Consider the following 25,288-nt stretch of genomic DNA (forward strand, 5'->3'; position numbering starts at 1 on the left):
CAACAGTATGACACAGTTCTGAAAAAGCTTGATAAATTGTCTGTGAAATTTAGAAGATTTCTGAGCTGTGTTAAGTATAAACAGTTTTACATTTCAGTAGTCGTAAGTAGCAGAGTGTATAGCAGAGAAGTTCATAATTGTAAACTTGTTGATTCGAATCTCACTATTAACAACTTTTTTTTACTTTTATATAAATCTCATGTTTATTAACAAATTGAAATATTCATTAACAAAAGCTGAACTACAGTTTTTTAAAATAAAATTGTCTTTTTAATTTCTGGTTGTATAAGTTTCAACTAAAATTTGATGCACAAATTAGATGAAAAAAGGAATGGTGGCCAAATAAAAATGAATGGATGCCAAAATGGACTGGTTACCAGTGAACTAGTTCCCAATGACGAATGAATTTCCCTGTCTCTAGTAGGAAGTAGGCATCAACAGTGGTGAATGGGGATCCAGACAGTAATGAGGTGGAGATGGTTGAGAGTCAGTGTGGCAGAAGTGGTTTCTATCTTTGATACGAGAGACTAGGCTCTGGGCAGGTGGTTGGAGGTGCTGGTGGACACAAGCAGAGCACAGTAATCAGCTACAATGGGGCATCCAAGAGTGTTGAGTTTATAGGTTTTGTGAAGCATGTAGATATGAGTGTTTGTGGGCAATCATTGGGATGAGGGGGAAAATGGATTCAGGGGAGAGATTCTAGCATTATCCTAGGGATGATACCACTGTGGTAGAGATTGTAGATGAAGGAGCCAGACAGTTGGCAGAAGCCTTCTGTCAAGCCAGGCAGTTGGCAGAAGCCTTTTGTCTAGTAGTCACTATGATTATTTCACGGTCTGTGTTGCTGTTGCGAATGGCTGTTCTTTCTTCTGTTGAGAGCTGTATTCTTGGAAAGGAACCCAGGGACATATGGTGAGATCAAGTTGAAGGTAGGGAAATCCTGGAAGGTGGCCAGTAATTAGAAACAAAGGGCAGGATGCTGGTATGAACTGGGAGTGGATGGTGGTATGAAATGGTAGAAGTGTAAGGGTCAGTGTAGGATTAGATTGACTTTGGTTGGGCAGATCTGTAGCAAAGAAGTATTTCCATTCTAGGGCTCACTGTCTATGTCTCTTATGCTGCCAGAGCTTCAAAAAGCTGCAAGGAGGATGTAAAGGGTATTTATTCTGTCATGGATTGTGGACTACAGGTCTTATGATATGTCCAGTCACATTAATATGATCACTGCCTACGTTTGATGTCAGCATGCAATAACCACTCACAGATGGCAGCACTAGCAGTGGAGGGTATATAGAGCATGTTGTGGGCAAATGGAAAACAATGCAGTCGTCATCGTAATTCAGGAATCATAATTCAGGATTGGAGCTATTTATCTGATGTCCAAAACGGCATGGTCATCGGCTTTTGGGGCAAGGGTGGAAGCATTTCTGAAATTGCTAGGTTTGTAAACAGTTTGCATTTCACCATGATTAAAGTATGCTGTACATGGAAAATGGCACTATCCAAAATGGGTACCAAGACAGCAGCAGTGTACCACAGGTCATAAACGACAGGGGTGAAAAAGGCTGCAGAGATGTGTATGTGTGAGTAGACACGCAACTGTTGAGCAACTGACCACCCAAATGAACCATGGGGCTACAAACAGTGTCCACTCACTGGCTGTTCAGCAAATATTGCAGTGTTTGGGCTTCTGCAGCAGGTGCCTGGTTCATGTACCCATGCTGACTGATGTTAGTTGGCGATGAAGGCTGACATTTGCACACCAGTACCGCAGCTAGACATCCACTGAGTGGCAACAGGTGGCCTTTTCAGATGAATCACATTTTAGGCTCCATCAGATTGATGGCGGCTAGTGTTTACAGTATGAAAGCAACCACCCTGCAACAATTGTCAGAAGGTTATGGTCTGGGGAATGTTTTCATGACGTTTTCTGGGTGATCTCATCATTTAGAAGGCACAGTGGATCAACACAACTATGTGTCTATCATTGGAGACCATGTCCACCACCACATGCAACTCATTTTTCACCAGCACAATGTCTCGTCATCTACCAGCAGTATGTCACACAGCTCGTAGTATATGTGCATGCTTTGAAGAACTCCAGGATGAGTTTACCGTACTCCCCTGGCCAACAAACTATCTGGGTTTAAACCCAATTAAGAGTCTGTGAGACCACCCTCGATTGGGCTGTTTGCACCATGGATCCTCAACCGAGAAATCTAGTGCAGCTGGCCACAGCACTGAATTTGGCATGACTCCATATCCTTGTCAGTACCTTCGAGAACCTGACTGACAGTCTTCTTCCATGTCTTGCAGTGCTCTGTGTTTGCAAAAGGTCATTAGTCAGGCTTTTGACAGGTGGTTACATTAATATGAATGGACGGTGTATATTGTAAAATTCTTGTGAATTTCTAAAATGGTTGCGCAGAAATGGAGTGCTCTAAAACCCCAGTCCGTGAACTTGACAAATACCACACTCCAATCAATCACCAATTCCCTTGGAACTCTTCTCCTTCCTCATCAGTGTAATATAATGATGGCTCTTGCATACTTGGCCAGCATCAAAGGCCAATTCTCATTCAGAGTTCTCTTTTTCCCCAGAACAACTTGATTGCCACATCATCATATACAGCTTGTGGTCTAGTGATTAGCTTCACTGCCTCTAAATCCTGGGGTCCTGGGTTTGATTCCTGGCTGGGTCAGAGATTTTATTCACTCAGTGACTGGTTGTTTATATTGTCCTCATCATGTCATCTAATTTTCATCAGAGTGGTGTCAAATAAAAAGATCCCCACCATGCAAGTGAATTACCTCAGTCAGGGTTTCCCAGCCAATGCCTTTTGTTCTTCAGATGATTGACCTGTAGTGGATTTCTCTGCATAACGGAACTGTTGTAGCAGGCCATGAAGAACATGTTATAGTATAAGTGCTCTTCTGTGCTTTAGCTGTGGACCCCAGTATACCACCAAGAAAAAGAACACACTATTTCATGTTCTGGAAGAGAAAAAAGAATGAAAGTTTAGTCAAGTCTGAAAAACTACTGTAGCCAATAGTTTACACGTCCTTGATCTTGACAAATGACAACACTTTTCTTAATGTAGAAATAGAATGACTAATTCTGAAACCCACTGCTATGGTTGCATAGTACTGTTTCAGACTGGTAATTTTAGCGCTGTCTTGGTAAAATCTTAGGCTGTAAAGTTTTGGTTCTAACAGACAATTTAAGTATAATTTTATGAGGTTCATGATAATATTATGAAAAGGAAGATTGCTACTCACCAAATACAAATAAAGGAGATGTTGAATCACAGACAGTTACAAGAAAAAGACTGTCAAACTTGTGAGCTTTCAGACAAAAGGCCTTCTTCTAAAGCAGACAACACACACACACACACACACACACACACACACACACACACACACACACACACACACACACACACAAACAAACAAAACACAACTCACACACACATGACCACTGTCTCTGGCTACTGAGGTCGCACAGGGGTTTATCACATTCATCTAGATGAATTCTGGGATTAGATTACATTTCACACCAACAACCAAAAATATGCACAAGGAGTGAACAAAAATGTGGGAACATCGAAAATGCAACACAGTACCATGGCTAATACAATGTAGGAAACCTGTTGACATTCAAAACAACTTCCATTTGTCCCAGAATGGCTAAATACAGATCCTGTTTGGCTTTCTTGGTAATTTTACACCATTCTTCCTGCACAATAGTAGAAAGTTCAGATAATGATGATGGAGGTGGTCAGCAATCACACATCCTTTTCTGCAAAGTAGACCACAAAGGCTCAATAATATTGAGATCTGGTGACTGTTGGGCGGGGGAGATCCAACAATTCATCCTTGTACTTAGAAAGCCCGTCCTGGACAATGAGAGCTTTGTCAGCAGGGACCCTGTCTTATAAAGCAGCTTCACTATTGGTGAACAAACATCTTACCATGCGATGGACCTGATCATGTAATCTGTGGCACTAAAATGACCTCACAGAGTAATCATGAGACCCATGGAATATCATGATATGGCTGGCCAGATCATCATTGAACCTTTGCCACATTTCACTCTTGGGACATAAACTCGGCTAGAAGTTGGAAGCAGTATGAAACAAGGCTCATCTGACCAAATTACTTTCTTCCATTGCTCTATAGTCCAGGTTTTATGGCTTAGGCACCATGTTTTCTTGTTATAGGCATTGCATGAATGATGAATGGTTTTGGAATTCCAGCTCACCCTGCAATTCCCTGCTTATGGAGCTCGCTTCATGTTTATTTGGTGCTCACAGCCTTTGCAAATGTGACATTCATTTCTGCAGTGACTTTTCCAGCTGACGTCTCCTTATTTTTTGTCACAATCCTCTAGGCAGTCTGTCACAATCATTCAGCGTACACTCCTGTTGGCAATGTGACTTAGTGGATGTTGTTTTTGTTTCCTTGTATATGACATAAATCTTCAGTGTGGAGCCTCTTGAAATGCTGCACTTCAGCTACCTTGGTTTTTTTTTTTTTTTTTTTTTTTTTTTATCATTACAGCTCAAGTCAGACTGATCATACACATCCCTTGATTCCTTGAGAGGCTAAAACTGGGAAGAAAAGCAAGCAAGTTGTAACCTCCCCCTCATTTATCGACCTCAATGACAGTGAAAAATTAAACCGCGTATACCTAATGGAAATTTGAGAAAAGCAATCGTCACCGAAGTTAATCCATCGGTAAAGAGGGAGGAAAGGGTTACATCTAAATGAAAGGAAAAATGCAAATGAAATTGGTGGAAATTAATTTTGATAAAAGGGTAAAATTAATAAAGAAAGTAAATGTGCGGTCGTTGCGTTAACAATTAATTGGCGTTAATTAGATATTTGAGATTTGGGGAAAATTGCGGTCACCAGTCCTATGGACAACTACTATAATAACTGAAAAAGAAAGGTTATTGCACATATAATTAGTACTAAAAGCATGGCAACTGAAGGTTGACACGTGTTGTGTGAAAACTGAATGTTTGTCAGAAGTAATAAATTTCGCTACACTCTGACTTAATTTAGCAAAAGAATTAATAGAATCGGAAAATTGAAAGTTAATTTAGTGACTGAAATTAATAGTGAACTTTGTTTCTGAAGCACTATGAAATTCAATAAAATAAGGTTAGTCTTGGGCTACCTCAACAATCATTGCAAAAGCTACTTGAATCTACTAAATTTAGAAATAAGAGATTTAACTTTGAACTAGAATTAAATGATTCTGAACAATTAACAATAGTAACATTTAGTACATACCAAGCTGAGCTGCAGTCACAGTTAAGCTAAAATATGGTAACAAAACTCTCACTCTTAATTTCTGCTTGCGTAATCTAAATATTGTGGCCAGCTATGAATACTTTAACTGAACTTTGAAATTAAAGCAGTGAAATGGAATGATATTACTTTAATGCTGGCGTTTGAATTTCAATGACACTCGGGTTCGTTCCAGAAAAGGAAGGGACCCTGCTTGGTAATGCAATTGGGACAATGAGCAACAAAGGTTCATGCTAAGTTGCTGTATTTTTGTGATGCAACAGTTTTAAAAGCTGAGGTCTGCCATACAATTCTAAAACTTTAGGTGCTTCCAGTCTTCCTTGTTGGTTGATTGAAGGTTTGAAGCCGTTGATCGAGGAGGTGGCAACAGTCACTCATTGTCGGCCGTCGTCGTTGCAGAAGCTGGATGTTGGCGCGCCTTCTTCTCGACACTGTCACCAGGCGAAACGGGCTCTTGATGTGCGCGGGCTAATGCTTCCCATCCGCGACACCGTGTCAGAAACCATCATAGCAAGTCGAGTGCAATTACATGCTGCCAAACCCCGAAAGCGCAGCAACTCGCAGGAGCGTCGCACAACACACCTGCTCCACCGCATTACTCCCGCCAGTCTCTCTCTGCCCGCGCTCCATGCGGCAGAGTTAACACTACTAAAGATCCTAAACACTTTGGTTCGCCACACAAACTATCGATGTAATCGTTCGATAGCATAGTTTTCCCTAGGCAAGACCCAGTGTAAAAATACAAATAATATTTACAAAACAAACCAATTATACATTGACATAAATGCATGTGTGTGTGTGTGTGTGTCTATATATATATATATATATATATATATATATATATATATATATATATATATATATATATATATATATATATAGTAAAACAATTACAATATATAAAGACACAGAAATGTTATATCTTCAGATAACAAAATAAGGAAAAAAATTTGCAGTACAATAGATGGAAATAGGAGGATATGCATTTCCGGCGTTACAAAGTCCAAAGATATTAGTATTCAGAGTTTTGCTGTAAGGGGAAAGAAACAGGGAATTCAGTGGTGACTCATCCAGCCATGAGGGGGCAGAGCAAGTAAATTGTAGGCAAGGAAAAAGAAAAAAAAGGTAGCTACCTGCATAGACATTGCAAAAAATGTATCCCTGCCAATTATAGCAACCAGTGACATTTACTTTAAGTGGAAACTTTTGATGTATTCATTCATTATCCATGTTCTTACAACAGATGAAACCTTTCTTTATGTTTATGCTGGTGCAAAAAGAGGCAAGTGCATTGCAAAAAGGGGCAGAAATGAAGTGATGCCATTCCTTTTGCACTTTTTCACTTACGCCTTGGATGAGAACATTGAAAAGCTCTAGGCAAGATGTCCCAGGAGGAATGCTTGATATTCAGGGATATGACATGAATAATCATTTAAAGCAAGTAAGTGCAGTAAACATGGGCTCTAAAATGCATATTTTAAGAGCTATGAGCACTTTGGCATAGAAGAGATGTGTTTCACAGTAGTAAGTGCTCGTAGCTCTTAAGGTATCCATTTAGGTATTAGACTTTTTTAGTTTGAATGATAATTCCTGTCATATCCCTGAAAATTGACCATTCCTCCTGAGATAACCTGTATTTTGTGATTCTGATGATGTCAAAATAAAAATATCACTGTTTTCCCATTCATTTATTATGCAACTCTTAATCAAATTAGTGGCCAGAAGAAGATCATAATTACATTCCCTGTGTTTGGGCATGGAAACAACAGAAGATTTTGAGGGAATGATAGAAGCATTCAGATGCAAGTCATCTCCTTTGACTATGGACAGTGTTAATCAAGGAATGCTGCAAAATCCCTTTCGGAACTCAGCCTGTTAAGATAATATCATCTGAATTCAGCCACTGCCATATGTTGAAATATCAAATGCTTTATCATGGAGGAATGCAGGGGAGTATCATAAGGACCCCATGACAATGTCAACCAACTGCTGGGCTGTTTGAACTGCCCATATCTGCATATAATGTTATGCTTAACTTCAGAATTCCTTACTTGCCCAATACACAATAGCTTTACAGTTATCTTATGTTCACTGTAACCTAACTTCAACAATTCTGTTCTGTATTCTAGATCTCCTTCCAATTCCCGGGCTAAAATATAAAGATTTGCAAAGCTTGATTAAGATCTTCCATCCTGGTATTGTGAAGTCTTCAATCACCTGTCCTACAATTAATTGCACGTCATATGATTGCTATCCTTCTATTATCATAACCAGAATTTTGTTTAGTTGTGGTTGTCAAGGGATTATTGCGTCTGTCATGCTTGAATTACCGGTTTATTTCCCCTTACAAAGTGAAAATCACTTTTTCTTTAGTTTCATAAAAATTGGTTATTTCTCCTGGCACCTCATATGAGCACCAACAGTTTGCCCACATTCATATGCACTGAGCTCCAACATAATGCACTCACATCTGCACAGAACACTATTCTGACCATGAAAGCATTGCATTGATACCATTCATGATCAAATACAACAGTGTAACCATCAGCCTTGGGTATCATCTGCATTTATGTTCAAGCATGCATTTCTCTTGGTGTTCCCAATCCATGTATCTTACAACATATATTTGTTTGACTTTTATATAATGTCAATCATTGTTCAAAAAGATATGGAAATAATACAAAATAACTTTTAATGTCTTTAGATTTGTAATTTTGTAAGTGAACAACATATTCACAAGTTATAACAGAAATACTTTTGGTTTGGATTCTTCATTCCCAAAAGATGAAACAATTTGATGTAATCATATATCCATTTTGAGTTATTAACAAAAGAATGTTTTTCAAAATGTACAGGTCAGAAACAGATAGCAAATAATGAAATTGTTCTCTCTTGGCTTTAAAGAGATATGCACTTTGAAGTATTCCAGCTTGGGCATTTCCAGTAAGTCAGTTGATCACACTCAAAAATCAGTTTATTGACACAATCAGTTTATGTTCATAAATATAATTTCTGCTGTCCATTAGCAGTTCAAAACAAATAGAAAAGTACTTCTTGAAAATAAAGGAATGACTTCTGTGGCAACTTAAAAATCTTGTAAAACAAAACAAGTAACACTCTGTGTGAGACTGTCTTCTGAAAAGTTCTCTTGCAAACAAAAGAGATTATCTTCATAGATATCAAACAGTAGGTGGAAAATTAAAATCCCATCTTTCAAGCCATAAAAGGAGTTCCAGCAGTGGAGTCCACTGTCAGAGCAGCAGGTCGTGATGTATGGTGGTCTTGGGTAGCAGGGGTGACATGGGGTCCGGGCTGCGGCATGGTGCTGGCGATCTTCTAACTCTGCTGGCAAAGATGGAACTGCTTGCTACTCACTGGATGAAGGCAGTTATAGCCACATTGTAGATGACTACCGAATATCCATTGGTCTTGTGATGTGGGCTAGTTTTGGCTGAGGAAAGTGGCAAAGGGGATGCAGCGAAAGGTCTGTAGATGTGGTGGCCTCTGCTGCTATTGTGTGCACCCTCTTCATGAACTTGCCTGCTTCCAGCAGGTCAGGCACAGTTCAACGGACTCTGGGCAGTGTGCCTGTGGAGCTGGAGTGATGAACCACATGTCGGTGCTGCATTGCAGGTTGACGGCATTGTAGGAGACCGCAGAAACATGTTAAGTTCACCAAACCATGGATTGCCGCATACTTTCAAAAACCCGTGAATAATGTCTAATGCTTCTGCAGGCTTCCATGATACTCTGGCTGGAGAACAACACATTGTCTTAGTGAATCTCAGTCAACATAGCTGCAATTGGCTGGAGCTCTCTCATTCATAAACCGCTTGCTTACTCTTATTTTGAGGGGTACATCCTGTAGCAGTTCTTGAATAGTGCTCTGAATAACATCCTAGTATAAAGCATGTGCAAGACATATTAGGAGAAATCTGTGGAACTATCAGCCACTCATGTACAATTCAAGCCCATAAATTAATCATATGCCTAGACTCAGTCACATAAGAAACTATATGTGGCATACGTAGACTTCTTCATCCTTGCCAAACTGCAGAGATTTTCGTAAAAGCCAACAGAGTATAGCAGCATATACTGTATGAACAATGCTACTAAACCACAAATAACTCCTGAAAAAGAAACCACTTCAGCAGCATAGACAAAACAGAAAATAAAGAAAGCTCTAAAAGATGACAATAAGAAGAAAACATCAACATGAAAGAAAAATCATTAAATAGAATTAAACAAAAAATGATGGAAGAAATAGTGATGAAACATAATTTTTAAAAAGATAAAATATATGTATTTAAAGTCAAAAGAAATTTTGTAATAAATGTTTAAGTAAATTCTTGTTCATTGTTATTACCATGTAGCTGTTGGCTAATCTCTCGGCAGTTTCATCACACGTATTTGCATGATTTTCAAAGTGTCATTTAATATGCAAGCATAGGAACCAGTGGTCATTGCCAACCTCAATAAAACACTTCTTCGTATGTGAAGGTATTGTGACATTTATAAAGCCAACATTTCGGCCTTCATCAGGATGGTGGTTTTATATATAGCGTGATGATAATGCTGCCTCATACCCAGAAACATTTTACTGGAGATGTCAAGAAATATGTTTATGTTGACTGTGTATCAAAAAGAAAACATGTTTCTTTTGTGTGTAAGTAACTATTTTGGCAACTAAAAGTGATTTTATATAACTGTGTTTATGTTTCTTTGTGTTAACACTCAAGTTTGCTACATTACCTAAGTAGTACAGACAGCAAAACCACTTTGTTTAAAACTGATAGATTTTCTGGAAATATCTTACATAATTAAATAAAGAAATGTGGGCAAATGAAAATTAAACATGCTGTCATAATATGTTATGGCAAATTATCTAGTAAAAAAGTATTGTGAAGTAGAAAATGAGGGTTTTTTAGGGGAATTTTATGTCCATAAATATGTTATAAAGTGAACCACATTCTAATCTCTTCCCTTACAACCACATTATTTGTATAACAAAACTAATAAAATAAGGCTACTGGACACCTAAAAAGCTGTTCCCTTGCACTTACACTGTGTATCACTACTCATGTGTAGTAGTTTGTGTCCCTTCAGAACAAGCTTCAGTTTTGTTCAGTGGTATGTATATTCAAAGATTGTCTGTATAACATCCACTGTTTACACATGCAAAATTTGAAATTTCAGGGTGAGCTAACAATAACGAGTGACATGGAAGACTTGGAAGCGGCACTCTTCATGGATACAGTACCAGCCTCATGGACAAAACGAGCATATCCATCCATGCTTACTCTTGGGCCTTGGTTTGTAGACTTTCTACTTCGCCTTAGAGAACTTGAGGAATGGTCTTCGGACTTTCAGGTAATTTTTTATGAAAAAAATGATTGTGCTACTATAAGGATGACATAAGTTCATGTGTATAATCTAATAATCTTTACACTGATAAAAGTGCTCTTCCTGTTTCTTGAAACAAGATTTATTTAACTTCATATATTAGGCAATTTCATGTGAATAAAGTCTATTAATATTTCACAAAGCTCCACAACCAGTATGCCATATTATTTTGTCATAAATTTAGTAGAAACTATGCAAAAATCATAAGAGACAAAACACTATTTTCTGTTATGGTTTTTGTTGTTTGCAATTACTCCATGTTTTTGTAACTATCTTACTAAACATGGTAAGATCACAAAAGAATTAGATGTTCAGAATCTTTTTTATTTAATAAGGGTTAACCCAATGAAGCAGAAAAATCTACAAAGGCTGTTACTAACAACATACAGAGTGTATGACTTCTGAATCAGTCATTTGTTTGTTTGTCAACATAAACATAATAAACAAAACAGTTTACAAATAAGTGACTGATACAGTAAACTGTTTTGTTTATTTGTTGTTGTTGTGATCTTCAGTCCAAAGACTAGTTTGATGCAACTCTCCATGCTAATCTATCCGTGCAAGCCTGTTCATCTCCGAGTAGTTACTGGAAGCTACTCCTTCTCAATCAGCTTACCGTATTCACCTCTCTCTCTACGATCCCCCCCCCCCCCCCTCCCACTTCTCTGCAGTACTAAGTTGGTGATCCCTTGATGCCTCAGAATGTGTCCTACCAACAACCAATTCCTTCTTCTAGTCAGATTATACCACAAATTTCTCTTCTTCCCAATTCCATTCAGTAGCTCCACTTTAGTTACGTGCTCTACCTATCTAATCTTCAGCATTCTTCTGTAGCACAACATTTCAAAAGCTTCTATCCTCTTCTTGTCTAAACTGTTTATCATCCACATTTCATTTCCATACATGGCTACACTCCATACAAATACTTTCAGAAACGACTTCCTGACACTTAAATCTATACTTGATGTTAACAAATTTCTCTTCTTCAGAAACGCTTTCCTTGCCATTGCCAGTATACATTTTATATCCTCTCTACTATGACGATCATCAGTTATTTTGCTCCCCAAATAGCAAAACTCATTTACTACTTTAAGCGTCTCATTTCCTAATCTAATTCCCGCAGCATCACCTGATTTAATTCGACTACATTCCATTATCCTCATTTTGCTTTTGTTGATGTTCATCTTATATCCTCCTTTCAAGACACTGTCAATTCTGTTCAGCTGCTCTTCCAGGTCCTTTCCGTCTCTGACAGAATTAAAATGTCATCGGCAAACCTCAAAGTTTTTATTCCTTCTCCTTGGACTTTAATTTGTACTCCAAATTTTTCTCTTGTTTCTTTTACTGCTTGCTCAATATACAGATTGAATAACATCAGGGATAGGCTACAACCCTGCCTCACTCCCTTCTCCACCACTGCTTCCCTTTCATGCTCTTCAATTTGTTTGTTTATTTTTATGAAATCACTATACATATACATAGTCTCCCATAAAAAATACTGACAAACTTTAAGAACAGGTTCCTTATATAGAAATATGTAAAAATGTCAGTAAACATTGGCTCTAAAATGCATACCTTAAAAGATATGAGCACTTGTTCTTTTTCGATACTGTGAAATAGACCTCATCTACTGCAAGGTCTTTGCTTTCCAGATTTCTGGAGGAGGAAGTAGTGACCAAAACAAGGAAAAAGCCTAGTAAACATGGGGTCTAGAATGCATACTTTAAGAGCTATGAGCCCTTGTTCATCTTCACTAATGTGAAACACTAAGGTTTGCATTTTAGAACACATGTTTATTAGACTTTTTTTTGTTTTGATCCATACTGCCCCTTCCCAAAATATGAAAAGAAAGAGCTTGCAGTAGAATAGATGTGTTTCATAGTGCCACACGCAAACAAGGACCCATAGCTCTTAAGATACGTTTCATAGTATTGAAGATGAACAAATGTCCATATCTCTTAAGATACACACTTTAAAGCCCTCATTTACTGACTTTTTTTTCTTTTTCTCCTTTCTTTTTTTGTGTAAAGTATCTCTTCCTACAGTTTGTTGGTGGCTTTTGTGACACCCTGTATTACCCTTTCTTTTTGTTACAATACTGGAATGTCCATGTTATGATACAATAATTTACGGAGCGACAATAACAACTCACTAAATAATTGTTCACAAGAAAAAGACAATGTATTTGAGAAGATCATCCTTCGGAGCTAAACAGTACACATATACACACATACATCTTTGCAGTTACATTGTCCTGGCTTGTAACATTGTAAGGGAACTGCATCTCAACCGGGATAAGGGGGTTGTGTTGAGGGTATTGGGTAAGGGAAGGAAGGTGGCAGGGAGGTGTGAGAGGGAGGGTTGAGGAAGGGTGACTGACAACTGTTAGTGAGATGGAGCAGGCTCATAGGGTGGGAGGAGTAGACTGGGAAGAGGAACACTGCAGAGAATGTAGTGTGAGTGCAGGATGAGTGAAGTTAAGTTCATGGGCAGGGGGTGGATGTGGGTGTTGTGCAGGGACTAATGGAGACTGAGGCCATAAGGACTGCAGGATCAAAGGATGTGTTGCAAAGACCTCCCCAGTCTACATATTTAGAAAATTTGGTGTTGGGAGAAGGATTCAGATGATATGTGACTTTGTCTCCATAAGCAGAGGTTTGAGGGCTGTAAGAGAGCTTACATCTATACCAACTCACTAAACGACGTGACTACCTTTTAAAGAACTCTTCTGTATTCGGTTGTTCTCGTATTTAACATTCAAATGTTAGCTGACAAATCTCTTATTACTCGGAACAACAAAGCTGTAGTGAATCTCAGAACAGAACATAAGAGAATGACATTGTGCTCATGCTTCTTCCATTGTCTCTACTCAAATCAAAACTGAAGTGCAAACAGTGGGAGTTTTCTACATGATAACCACCTACACAATGTTTTTATATGAACATCTTTCATCTGACTGCAAGTAAGAGGTGGAACAACTTGTTACACCACAAATCCCCCCGCTGTTATACCACAGATCCCCACACTAAGATGAAATGTCACATAAAATAACTTGCTTAACTGATCACAATCTTTTTACAACCTCCAAATTTTGATAAATTTTGACCCTTATTAAATCAATTTCTCTTGAGACTGAATTCAGTGTCATTTCTTTGCACAGTCCAACAAGTCTGAGCATACGTCTTAAGTCAAACAGTTTGCATTTGTGATTACTAGGCTCAACAACAATTTCATTTTCTATTTGGTTATGCCTTTAGCACTTGGTTGAAGGATATAGTGTCTTTTTAGTGCATTCGTTTCTCTATCTATTTTCTTAAACTACTATAGTCATCCAACTAATTCGTCATTACATTGTTAGATTTTCATATCGAGCATAAGAGATTTGTTCTATTTGACCTGGCTCAATCAGTAGTTCATTACTTTTGCTCTAAGGCAGTTACCTTCTGCTAACATCTTTGTGATGCCGGTGTCCCTCTCCTTACATCTCTTCACAAGAGAAATTATACAGTTATCCCTTCCAGTGATTCACCTGACCTAGACATAGACCACCCCTCCTTCGGTCCACCTACCCTTTGCTCTCCAATACATCCTTAATGCAGTACAGGTCGTTCCTTACATGGATTCACCTCACCAAACACTAGACTGTCCCTTCTATGGGTTCATCTATCCTTTTTTGCTCCCTCATACATACATAAAATTGGATCCACTCTATCTTAAATTTTATGCACAGCTCATGACCCTTACTTCTATAACTTTCAATGATGAATTTCCCTGTATCCTAATGACTTTCCCCATCTATTTCAAATGGATGTTTCCTGACTTCTACATAATATTCTTCTACATTTACCAACGATACTCTGCAAACCAATGTGAGGTGCATGGCAGAGAGTACGTCCCTTTGTATCAGTTGTTAGGGTTTCTTCCTGTTCCATTCACTTATGGAGTACTGGAAGAATAATTGTTTGAATGTCACTGTGCATGGAATAATTATTCTAATAGGATATAATTTTACAAATTTGATAAAACCATCAACTAACACAAAAACATTTTCACACCCTCCTCTTGATGCAGGCAAAGGACCAAACAAGTTCATATTCACTATATCAAGTCTTTTTGTGGTTCCACATCATACATTTGACCTTGCATTATCTTATTAGTTGCCCAAACTTTCTGACGTCTATCACACATCTCTACTCTTTTTTGTACATGTTGTTAAAGATAACAGCCACACTTAACTTGGTAATACATATCCTTTCCCCACAGTTACCAAACTTTTTGTGTATAGTTAGTTAACTAATCCGCATGTTGCTCAGGAAAACAAGCTTTCCATTAGGTTTCAGTGTTCTTTCTCCTCCTAAACAAGATACCTTTACTCAATCTATAATACTCTGCTACCTTGGAATATTCTTGGTTTCCCAGGTAACTTTTAAGTGATTTCAGCTTATCATCCATATTCTGTTCTTACCTTAGTTCCTTACAAAACCTCTTGAGTTTACCTTCCTCATCAACTTTTATCATTGTATCAAAAATATCCAGACCCTCTTTATACAAGTCTCATTCTCATTCCCGTCTTCTACACTTCTAGGTAGTGTATCAGCAACTACATTTTCAGACCCATTAAGCTACTTAATATCATACTGCTGAATATATAAAGCCCAACAAGTTAAGTCATGGATGTTTAAGTTTGTAAAAATGTCATACCCTGTGATCACTGTACAGAATCAGTTTGTGCCTCAGCAAATACAGATGAAATCATTGCAAACCAATTATAACAGCCAATGTGTCCTGTTCTGAAATGCAATACTTCCTTTCTGATTGCTGCAAAGATATACTAGCAAAAACTATACTTTTATGAACCTCTTCCTCTCCTTCCTTATCCACTTGAAACAATTCCAAAGCAACTCCAAACCAACATGCATCCATCATTAAACAAAAAGGCATAGTGCAGTCTGGATGGTGAAGTATTTCACTGTTAACTGTTACATAAAGCTTCCCTCTGTTCTTCGAATGCTGTTTAACACTCTGAAGTCCACTTATAAGATTTGTCTTTCTTAACAGATTTCTCAAGCTTGGAGCATTGTTACAAAACAACAATAAAATCTTAATAGACCATGTCCTTCAATAGACCCTACCCTTCAATTTTTTTCTGGCGGTGAGAGCTTTAAATTACCTTATAGTCTTAATTTTCTCCAGACCTAGAAGAATTCCTTCCCCAGCAATGATATGTCCCAAAAATTTCAATTCCCTTTTTACAAATTCACTCTTAACCAACTTGTAGCCGGCTCCTCCTCGTGCATTAGTCCCTCTGCTCTTTCCAGATAATTAATAAATTTATTAATCCCATACCTGGGAGCACCAATTATTTTGTTATGCCAGGCTTCTTTCCATCAAAAACCACTACATTCTGCTCTGGCTCTAAGTTGTTAGTGAGATATGATAAATTAGCAACCCACTTTAAAGCAAATCTTTTCACACACTGCGATTAAATTTTTCCCCAGCCCAGAAATTGTTATCAGTTCGATCTGCTTTTGTTTACCTCAATATTCTTTGAAAAACACATCTTCAAACTTTTCCAAAGTAATGTATCTTTCATTAGCAATCACACTCCAGGTCCCAGCTTTTCCCACAAATTTTGATGACATAAAACCAATCTATTGCTTGTTGGTGCACAGTCTTGGTAACACATTTTCAAAATCATTCCAAAATGTCTTGGGATGCACATGTCCAGCAGGATCAAAATGTAAGAACTGTCTGTTAGTAATGTAAGCCACTTCAGCCGACTCTTTTATCACACTACCACCCACACTGTTAGCACCAACTTTTATATTATGTTCTACTTTAGTTAGTCTGTTGTTATGATCATGTGATTCATTTGCTACCAGGCCACCTGCTCAGTCAAATGATCAGTGCTAGCTTTTACTTCTTCCACACAACTTTTACCGCTTTTAAACAGTTTTGACTTTTCCTCATTGATTTTACTATTGTATGCTCACTTTCACATACACCTAGAACTGTAGCTACTTTGTACTCTGCTTTCTGAATGTTTTCTTGGATCTGATCCTTTCTTTGCTTGCTTCCATTATCTACCCTTTTTTATAATCTCTGTTAATTACTTTCTTACACTATCAGAGGATTTCTTACAATTTTTTTTTAGTGAGTTTCGATGTGGTCTCTTTGTTTACACGAGTACCCTTGGTGGATTCACTACAATTCGTAGGAACTAAGTTGGAGAAGGACATCTTACATCTATTCATTTGATCAACTAATACAAAAACATTTTCACACCCTCCTCTTGACGCAGGCAAACGACCAAACACGTTCATACTCACTAGATTAAGTCTTTTTGTGGTTCCACATAATACATTTGACATTGCATTATCTCATTAGGCCCTAACTTTCTGACATCTGTCACACACACTACTCTTTTCTGTACATGTTGTTAAAGATAACAGCCTCACTTAACTTGGTTATACATTTCCTTTCCCCATAGTTACCAAACTTTTGTGTATAGTTGGTTAACTAATCCACATGTTGCTCAGGAAAACAAGCTTTCTGTTAAGTTTCGGTGTTCTTTCTCCTCCTGAACAAGATGCCCTTAAGCAATCTATAATACTCTGTTACCTTTGGATATTTTTGGTTTCCCAAGTAACTCTACGTACTTTTTATTTAATGAACAATATTTTGAGCAGACTGACAGTGTTGCTATGGGTAGCCCTTTGTCTATCGTAGTAGCTAACCTTTTTATGGAAGACTTCAACAAAAAAGCACTTCAGTCAGAGGTGTTGAAACCTAAATGTTTCTGGAGATATATGGACGACACTTTTGTAGTTTGGCCACACAGAGCAGCAATGCTTCCTGGATTTCTGGAATATCTTAACTCCCTCCATCCCAGCATTTGCTTCACCATGGAAGTAGAGAACAATGGAGACCTCCTGTTTCTTGATGATGTCTTGGTCCGCAAAAAAGAAGATGGTTACTTGGGTCACAGTGTGTTTCGCAAACCGACTCACACTAATCTGTATCTACGAAAGCTGTCATCACCCATCTCAACGCAGCGGCATGTTGTGGACTCTGGTTCATAGGGCTAGAATTAACTCTGATGCATGGAGCTTACCAGCAGAGCTTAGCCATCTGCATTCTGTATTTGTACAAAACAGTTACTCTGATAAACAGATCCATAGTGCGTTTAAACCTGCTCAAGAACAGCCAGAAGAAACAGAGAACTCCAAGAGGGTGGTTCTTCTACTGTACGTTAGTCGCGTGTCGTTTAAGATTGGCAGGCTAATCAAAAAACATCAAATAAAATATGTCTTCCGCCCTCCACCACGTGTGCAAACTATGCTGGGTTCTGTAAAAGATGACCTAAGGAGACCAGGGATATATAAAATCCCATGCCAGTGTGGGAAATTATACATTGACCAGGTGTGTCACACTGTTAAGGATAGATGTGCTGAACATAGACGTCACACCACAGACTGGGCCAGCCAGAGAAGTCTGCAGTGGCTGAACACTGTCTTGACATGGGACACAGCATGAACTACGGAGAGGCAAAGATCCTTTCATCTGCTTCCAAGTACTGGGAATCCATCATTAAAGAAGCAGTCAAAATTTGTATAAGTAATGACCTGATCAATAGGGACACGGGATTTCAATACACAATGCAGCAAGGCATGGGAACCAGCACTGGCGGTACTAAAGTATTATTGGCCGCAGTCTAACGAAGTGGAGTCAATACGGACAGAGAATCAAAGTCCACACATTTAAACTGGGCGCAGACACACTGCCCGCATGTGTGCTGGGCCACAATTTCAGTCGTGTTTTTCCTGCGCCATGAATGAGAAGCCTGTGGCCCATTTGTACGGCAAGGGGCACTGGATGTCGCTGTACTCTGATTCGTCTACAATAATGTGATACCGTAGCCTTAACCCTTGGCGCCTGCGCTCTTCTAGTGAGTCAGCGTATATATTGGTGAGCCATTGCAGCAACATGTCAGTAAGCACCTGAACATGACAAGCAGCTGTCTCGTTGAAATATTGTGCAGCTTCCACAACATTATCCGATGCGATGTCTGAGAACCATTGAAGCAATTTCTTACAACTTCCCTCACTTTGAGAAACTTTAACTTTGACCTTTTCATGAAAAGCCTTCAATTCTTTTTGCCACATTTCCTTTAGATTAGAAACCTGGTTTCTTAACTTAGTATCAATTTCAACTTTGAACTGTTTAAGCTCACCAGCTAAGTCATTAATAGTACCAGACTGTTGATTAAGCTCAAAAGCTAAACCATTTATAGTACTGGACTGCTGACAATTTTTCTATTAATATCTTGGTTATTACCCCTAGCTAAATTTTTATTTGCTTCATTGATGCTAAGCAGTAATGGTGCTGACACCTCCTTTACAATTTCCTGTTCAATTTGCTGTACTTACAACATATCAATTTTGGCATCTGCCTCTTTTGTTTCCTGTTCATTTACATCACCCTAGCTTATGTCATATAAATCAGAATCACTGAAGTCAACCAATCTATTATTAAAAGAGCTGGTAATCTATCCCACAGTTACATCTGTTAAAAAATTTTGTCCCTGTTTCTCTCTCACAATTGTAGATAGCTATTGTAAATTAGGAAATGAAACATCGTTAATTTCTAATTCATCCATATTTCTCTGTCCTGTTGTCTGACTGGCACTTCCATCAAACTGAATCACATCCTCTTCCTTCACAACTACAGAATTATAATTCCATTTTAAAAAGTCTTTTGATATGAGCAAATAACAGATGGACTAAACATAACTTAGCTCTATTTGTTGACTGTAGTCTCAGCACACTGAAACTGCAGATCTGCCCTCTGCCTCCAGCTATCTCAGTTCATGGGCTCCCATCTACCACCAACATTGTAAATGCAATTGTTTAGATAGCAGCTTGTGCTGCATCCATCATCCTGTCTGCTGATGACTGTTTCATCGCTCGATGATGGCGCCTGCTGCAGTGCATGTGGCGAGCAGTCACAGGCAGATAAGGGTAGAAGTGATGACGAGGTAGTTTGGTATGCTGTCCCCCTCCTCGTGAGAGGCTTAAGGGCCACAGCTAGTCGAAATGACAGGATGTCCATCCATCAGGAGTGTAGATGACACAGGGGCACCAGCCCCTGTGACCTCAATGATGGTAGGAACCCAGTTCAACTGGCAGCTGAAACCATGAACCCAGACAGGCTTACCCAGCCGGAATCAACACAAGAGCCAGTGACACTGGGTGACACAGCATTGCGTGCAACAGATCTGAAGGTGGTTGGCATCCATGTAGCAGCTCCACTAGGCTCTTGTCCTCCACCAGAGTGAAACAGTACAAACTCAAAAAAACAGTCTAAAGCAGCTTCAGGAGATCTGCTGGATACATACATCCGCATCTGAGTTTTAAACATCCAAACCATGTGTTCAGCCTCACCATTAAATTGAGGATTAAATTGGGGAGCTGAGAGATAATGAACACCACTAGCCTGACTGAAAGATGCAAATTCTTGAGAAACAAACTGGGGGCCATTATTGGTAACCACAGTACACGGAAGTCCTTCAATTGCAAAAATCTTAGGCCGGGCTGAAATAGAGGCCACCATGGACTTGGATGGGCAGTGTACCATGTATTGAAATTTGGAATAGGCATCCACTACAATGAGCCAATATTGATTTAGGAAGGGCCCAGCAAAATCAACATGTAGACCCTCCAATGGGCACTGCAGTGTCGGCCAGGAGGAAAAAGACACCTACGTGACCGCCTGTTGCTGAACACAGTGAATGCAAGCAGCAGTGCCGCGTAATGTTTCCGTCTTTGCCCGGTCATTATACATGCCAGCGGGCCCAAGTTCTTGTGCAAGACATTCCCCAATGAGCGACATGGATAAGCCACAGTACATTAAGGTGTAAGGAAGTGGTAATCACAACCTGGGGAGCAGTGTCCTGTGTAGCTAACAAAAGAACCTCGTTGAACAGAGAAAGGCAGTGCTGGAGAGTGAAGTAATTATACAAGGAATCCAAGGCATGGCCTGGGGGTTTTTCCAGCCAACTGTGCTGCACAAAAGAGAGCACCCATCTAAGTACAGTATTTATTCACAGCAATGGTTGAAGCTAACGTGGCACTAGTGATGGGAAAACAATTGACCACATTCCAGTTCTCAATATCTAAATAGAAACAAAGCCACTCATCCCAATCGAATGCTGGGTCCAGCTTGATCAGAAGGCGAGATAAGGCATCGACATTGTTGTGTTGTGCCTTGAGCCAGTAATGGGTCTGATAATGATAATGGAAGAGGAAGAGAGCCCACTGCTGCAAAAAATGCGCTGCCTTGTCTGGCACAGAAGCCGAAGCAACCAACAGCTTGTGATTAAATGGAACTTAGAATCATATAAGAAGACATGAAATTTCTTGAGGGCAAACATAATCGCTAAAGCCTCTCTTTAAATCTGAGAATGTTGCCCTGAGAGGGAGTTTAAGTCTTAGAAGTGTAAGCAGTGGGTTGTTGAGACCCATCCATGTATTTTTGCTACAACACTGCATCAAGACTACTGAGAGGCAGCCAAAACAAGATGCTGAACTGGCTGAAAAGTGGCCTGACACAAGGCAGATTGAAGCTTAGATTTAAGCAAAGTAAAAGCTCAGTCACCAGCTGGCGACCAGAAAAAAGGCACATTTTTATGCAAAAGTGCGTGCAGGAGCTGAGCTACGGTGGTACTCAGCTTTATCTAGAAACTCCTGCAGTTCCTTAATGGTGATAGCCCACAGCAAAGCTGCAATTGCGTCAACATGGTAACGCAATGGCATGATCTGTCTGTGAGAAACCTCAAAACCTAGTTACTCAGTAGACTGCTGAAAACAGAAAACAACTATCACAGATTTCTATGGTGACCATTGGTGGCAGAACCCGAAAAAATGATATTGTCTAGGTAATCGATGCAGCTGGGCACAGAGGCTGTCAGCTGTTCTAAAAAATACTGAAAAATTGTGGGTGTGCTAGTGACACCAAAAGGCAAGTGTTGATATTGGTACAGGCCAAAAAAGGCACGTTGACAACAAATCAATCTTGGAAAGGTAGTGGGCACCTGATAATTTTGCAAGCAACACATTAGGGTGGGGCAGAGGATACGTATCTATCATAGAGTATGCATTAATCATGACACTGAAGTCACCACGGAGGCAAAGTTTATTTGTCGGCATCTTAACGATGACCAGTGGTGTAGCACATTCACTAGAAGAAATAGGCTGAATGACAATGAGTGATGGATGGTCTAACTCGATCTTGATAGAGTTTCGCAACATGACAGGCGCAGGCATCTGGCACATCTGAAAAAGAAATGAGGGTGGGTTCATTCTTTCATGGTAATGTGGGCCTGAAAACTGATAGCACAACTGAGCCCAGGGGAAACCCATTTAACCCAACCACATCTGTCACATGGGAATGATCCACAACATGGAAGGTGTGAGGACAAACAACAGATGTTTAAGATACAGTAGCAGAGAACTGATCTAGTATCGGAATCTGCTGTTTATTGTAGCTAACCAACTTCTGTGAAACTTGTGTGAGTGGAGGGGAGCCCAAGTCCATGTGCATTTGTGCATTTACTAGAGTCACTGCAGCTCCTGTGTTCACTTGCATTTTTAGCAGTTTATTAAACACAAACAAGTCCATAAAAAATTTGTTCTGGAAACAGTCATTGTAGAGATATAGTTTATATCCATCAGTATTACTGTGTCTTTGCTGCCCAATATGATGCTAGGTCAAAGGTTGTACTGCTGCAATGGCTTCCCAGTCATTATGAGCATTTGCAGTGTGCCTAACAGGGGTTGACAGACCAACTTCTGATACCTCCCCCCACAGAGCAATCTGATCGTCTGTGGCCCGTGGCACTTCAAAAGACTGTGCTATACTGTGCACATCCGAAGGCCTCGCGTTCTCACATTTGGAGTACTGGTACTGGGGCCAGACGAAGAATAACATCACCCAGTATGTGATCAGCATAGGATTCTGGGCGTTTCTGACAGTGGTAAGATTCGACAGGCATCACAATGACATGAATGCTGTCACAATAACAGGTTCAGGTTCAGAGAAGCTTGTAGATTTCATCAAATGAGAAGCTGGCCAGTTCTTGTAAAGGAGCAGTTTGGCACAACAACTGACAAATACAGGGCAAAATCCAGGAAGGAATTAAGCCCTACACAGGTTTGCATCTTCCATGTGAAAAACCTGGAAATGTTGGTGTAACTGTGTCTCGCAGGAATCCCACTCTTCTGCCATCATGTGCCAGAAAGGGTGACACTTGCACTGGTGGGAGAGTAACCTGCCATGAACATGCAGATGCCACTTGATTTAAAGCAGGGGCAAGAGCCTGCTGTTGTTCCACAAAAGCTTACTGCTGGGCAGTGATACATTGGAGTATTTCTTCCATCAAGAAGTTTGTCAGGCAACTTAGCACTGACACTAACATGCGAAGAAAAGTAACCCTCACTCATCGCTGAGTTTGCTATAGCAAGAACAAACATGATTTATGGAACACAGTAATTTAAAAAGCAACACATAAGATACACTGAAGTAAAGATGTGCATAGCACTGAACACGTTGACTGGACAACAGTAATACAGGTTATAGAATAGGCCGAGCACTCATTTGCGATCACTTAAATAATACTGTTTCTTTGGCTGCTAACCAGAGCACACCAGAGACAGACCCAAGTGGTCTCTATAAGCAGGCCTGTGAACTGTATGGATGCTCAATCTCTGAAATCGCGCACGTCGTGAGTGAAGGTACATCACAGTAGCGCTGAAAGTATATCCAAAATTTGATTACATTAACAAAGCACATTGAATCATCACATAACTTATAACAATATACTGCTCAAAATGGTATCAAATGTTAAACAAACCTACTTAAGGAATTCTTTTGCAAGAGACAACATAACTCCTAAAGAACCTTCTCAAACAGTAAAATACATTACACTGAAAATCAGCCAGATTTGCCAAATCCTGGCAACTTTTTGATAAAACTTCAAAATATGCTGTGAGAATATTGCTGGCCAATATATTTCTCAGATGCAGATCACCACCTCCTGAAACACAGATACTTTACGCACAGTCCAACAGTGTTTCACATACATGGAGTTAACCAAGTTATACAACCAACACTTACTATGATAGGTCAATGCCCTCAGAAGAAAGCACAGTCAGAAATACAGTCTATTAACAGACAGAGATAACTACTAGCTATTTTTAATATGATGAGGCAGCATCAACCTTAAGCCACTAACTTGTGCTGTGCCTCACAATATGCATTAAAAGCCAATAATGTTTAGCAAGAATGTACAACAAGAATACAGAATTCAATGAGGGCCGCATCAGTTAACCTGACAATCATCATGCAAGAACAGTCCATCGCTGCTGTCCGCCACAGTACTATGTGGCAATACCTGTTCAGTCATCACTTCCAGGCAAACATAGCCACACTTAGTAGCCTGCTGTAATGAGTGTCTGTAAAAGTTCTCCCACTTGGTGGACACTCGCATTCCATTCCCTAGTTTTTTGTTGAAACACAGGCTATCCTAAAATTGGTGGCTACTGCACAGTTCTGGGTAACCAGCATACCATCTGACTGTCCCAAAATGATATTTCTTTCTCCAAGCGCTACCACTCTGCTCTCAAAAATGTTTCTGCCTTAGGCAACCAGTAACTGCATCTCCCTCACCACAGTCAGAACTGTACCGACTCATTCAACTGCATCTCCGTAACTCTACATCTGCTCTCCGCACACACCACATGCCCCATCTGTCACAAGACACTACGATATCTTTTCCACAGAAGTGCTCCACTTCAGTAGTGCAAACCACCAGCATGTTCTCTCCCCCTTAATTCCCAATCAAGATCTGTGACTGACATTAATCCTCTGGACAGATACTGGGCTTAATTTGGAAAGGTTAGTGGGTAGGTGATCCCTTCTTGGGGTCAGTTAATAGTACCATCACCACATTATTAACTTTTGGACCTCAAACAGTCCACTAAACCATGGCATGAGCTTTTCCGCTACCTTATCCACCTTTTTACTACAGGCCTGATAATTCTTGACAGACCCCTGATCTCCAGTCTGGTATGGGCTTGAGATCGTCCATTATTATGATGCCTAGCTTGAAGCTGATGAGCCCAAAGAATGTTTCTTTTTTTGCTCTTCCACTGAACCACAAGCTCTCAAGGATCCGACTGCTGCAGCAACAGGTCCATAATGGATCAAAGGTTGCTCAGTGGGTTGGCAGTCTTCAAGCTCAGCAGTAATTCTTACATCTCTCATGCTTTGCTGTACTGAAGGCAATCATCAACCATGGGAGACCCCCCTGCGGGTCCGGGGATTAGAATAGGCCCAAGGTATTCCTGCCTGTCGTAAGAGGCGACTAAAAGGAGTCCCACCCCCTCAAGGGGGTCGTTAGCGCCTGCGTCCGGAGACGGACGGTTCCACGACCTCTATTTGCGGTCATTTTGCTTTTTCACTTCTCGTTTCTTCCTTCCTTTGGTTGGTTCCTTTCTTTGCTCTTCTCCAC

At 39.7% G+C, this 25,288-nt stretch overlaps 1 protein-coding gene across 1 annotated transcript in view; it reads left to right on the top strand.

Annotated features, from left to right (window-relative positions):
* The window catches only part of LOC126195528 (dynein beta chain, ciliary-like), a 930,907-nt gene that overhangs the window by 880,440 nt on the left and 25,179 nt on the right, over nucleotides 1–25,288 (top strand). Inside the window, exon 52 of the mRNA XM_049934154.1 lies at nucleotides 10,513–10,686. Coding sequence (XP_049790111.1) covers nucleotides 10,513–10,686 — 174 coding nt within the window. The remainder of the gene's footprint in view (nucleotides 1–10,512; nucleotides 10,687–25,288) is intronic.

Source organism: Schistocerca nitens, chromosome 7 (genome assembly GCF_023898315.1).
Source record: "Schistocerca nitens isolate TAMUIC-IGC-003100 chromosome 7, iqSchNite1.1, whole genome shotgun sequence".
Lineage (NCBI taxonomy): Eukaryota > Metazoa > Arthropoda > Insecta > Orthoptera > Acrididae > Schistocerca > Schistocerca nitens.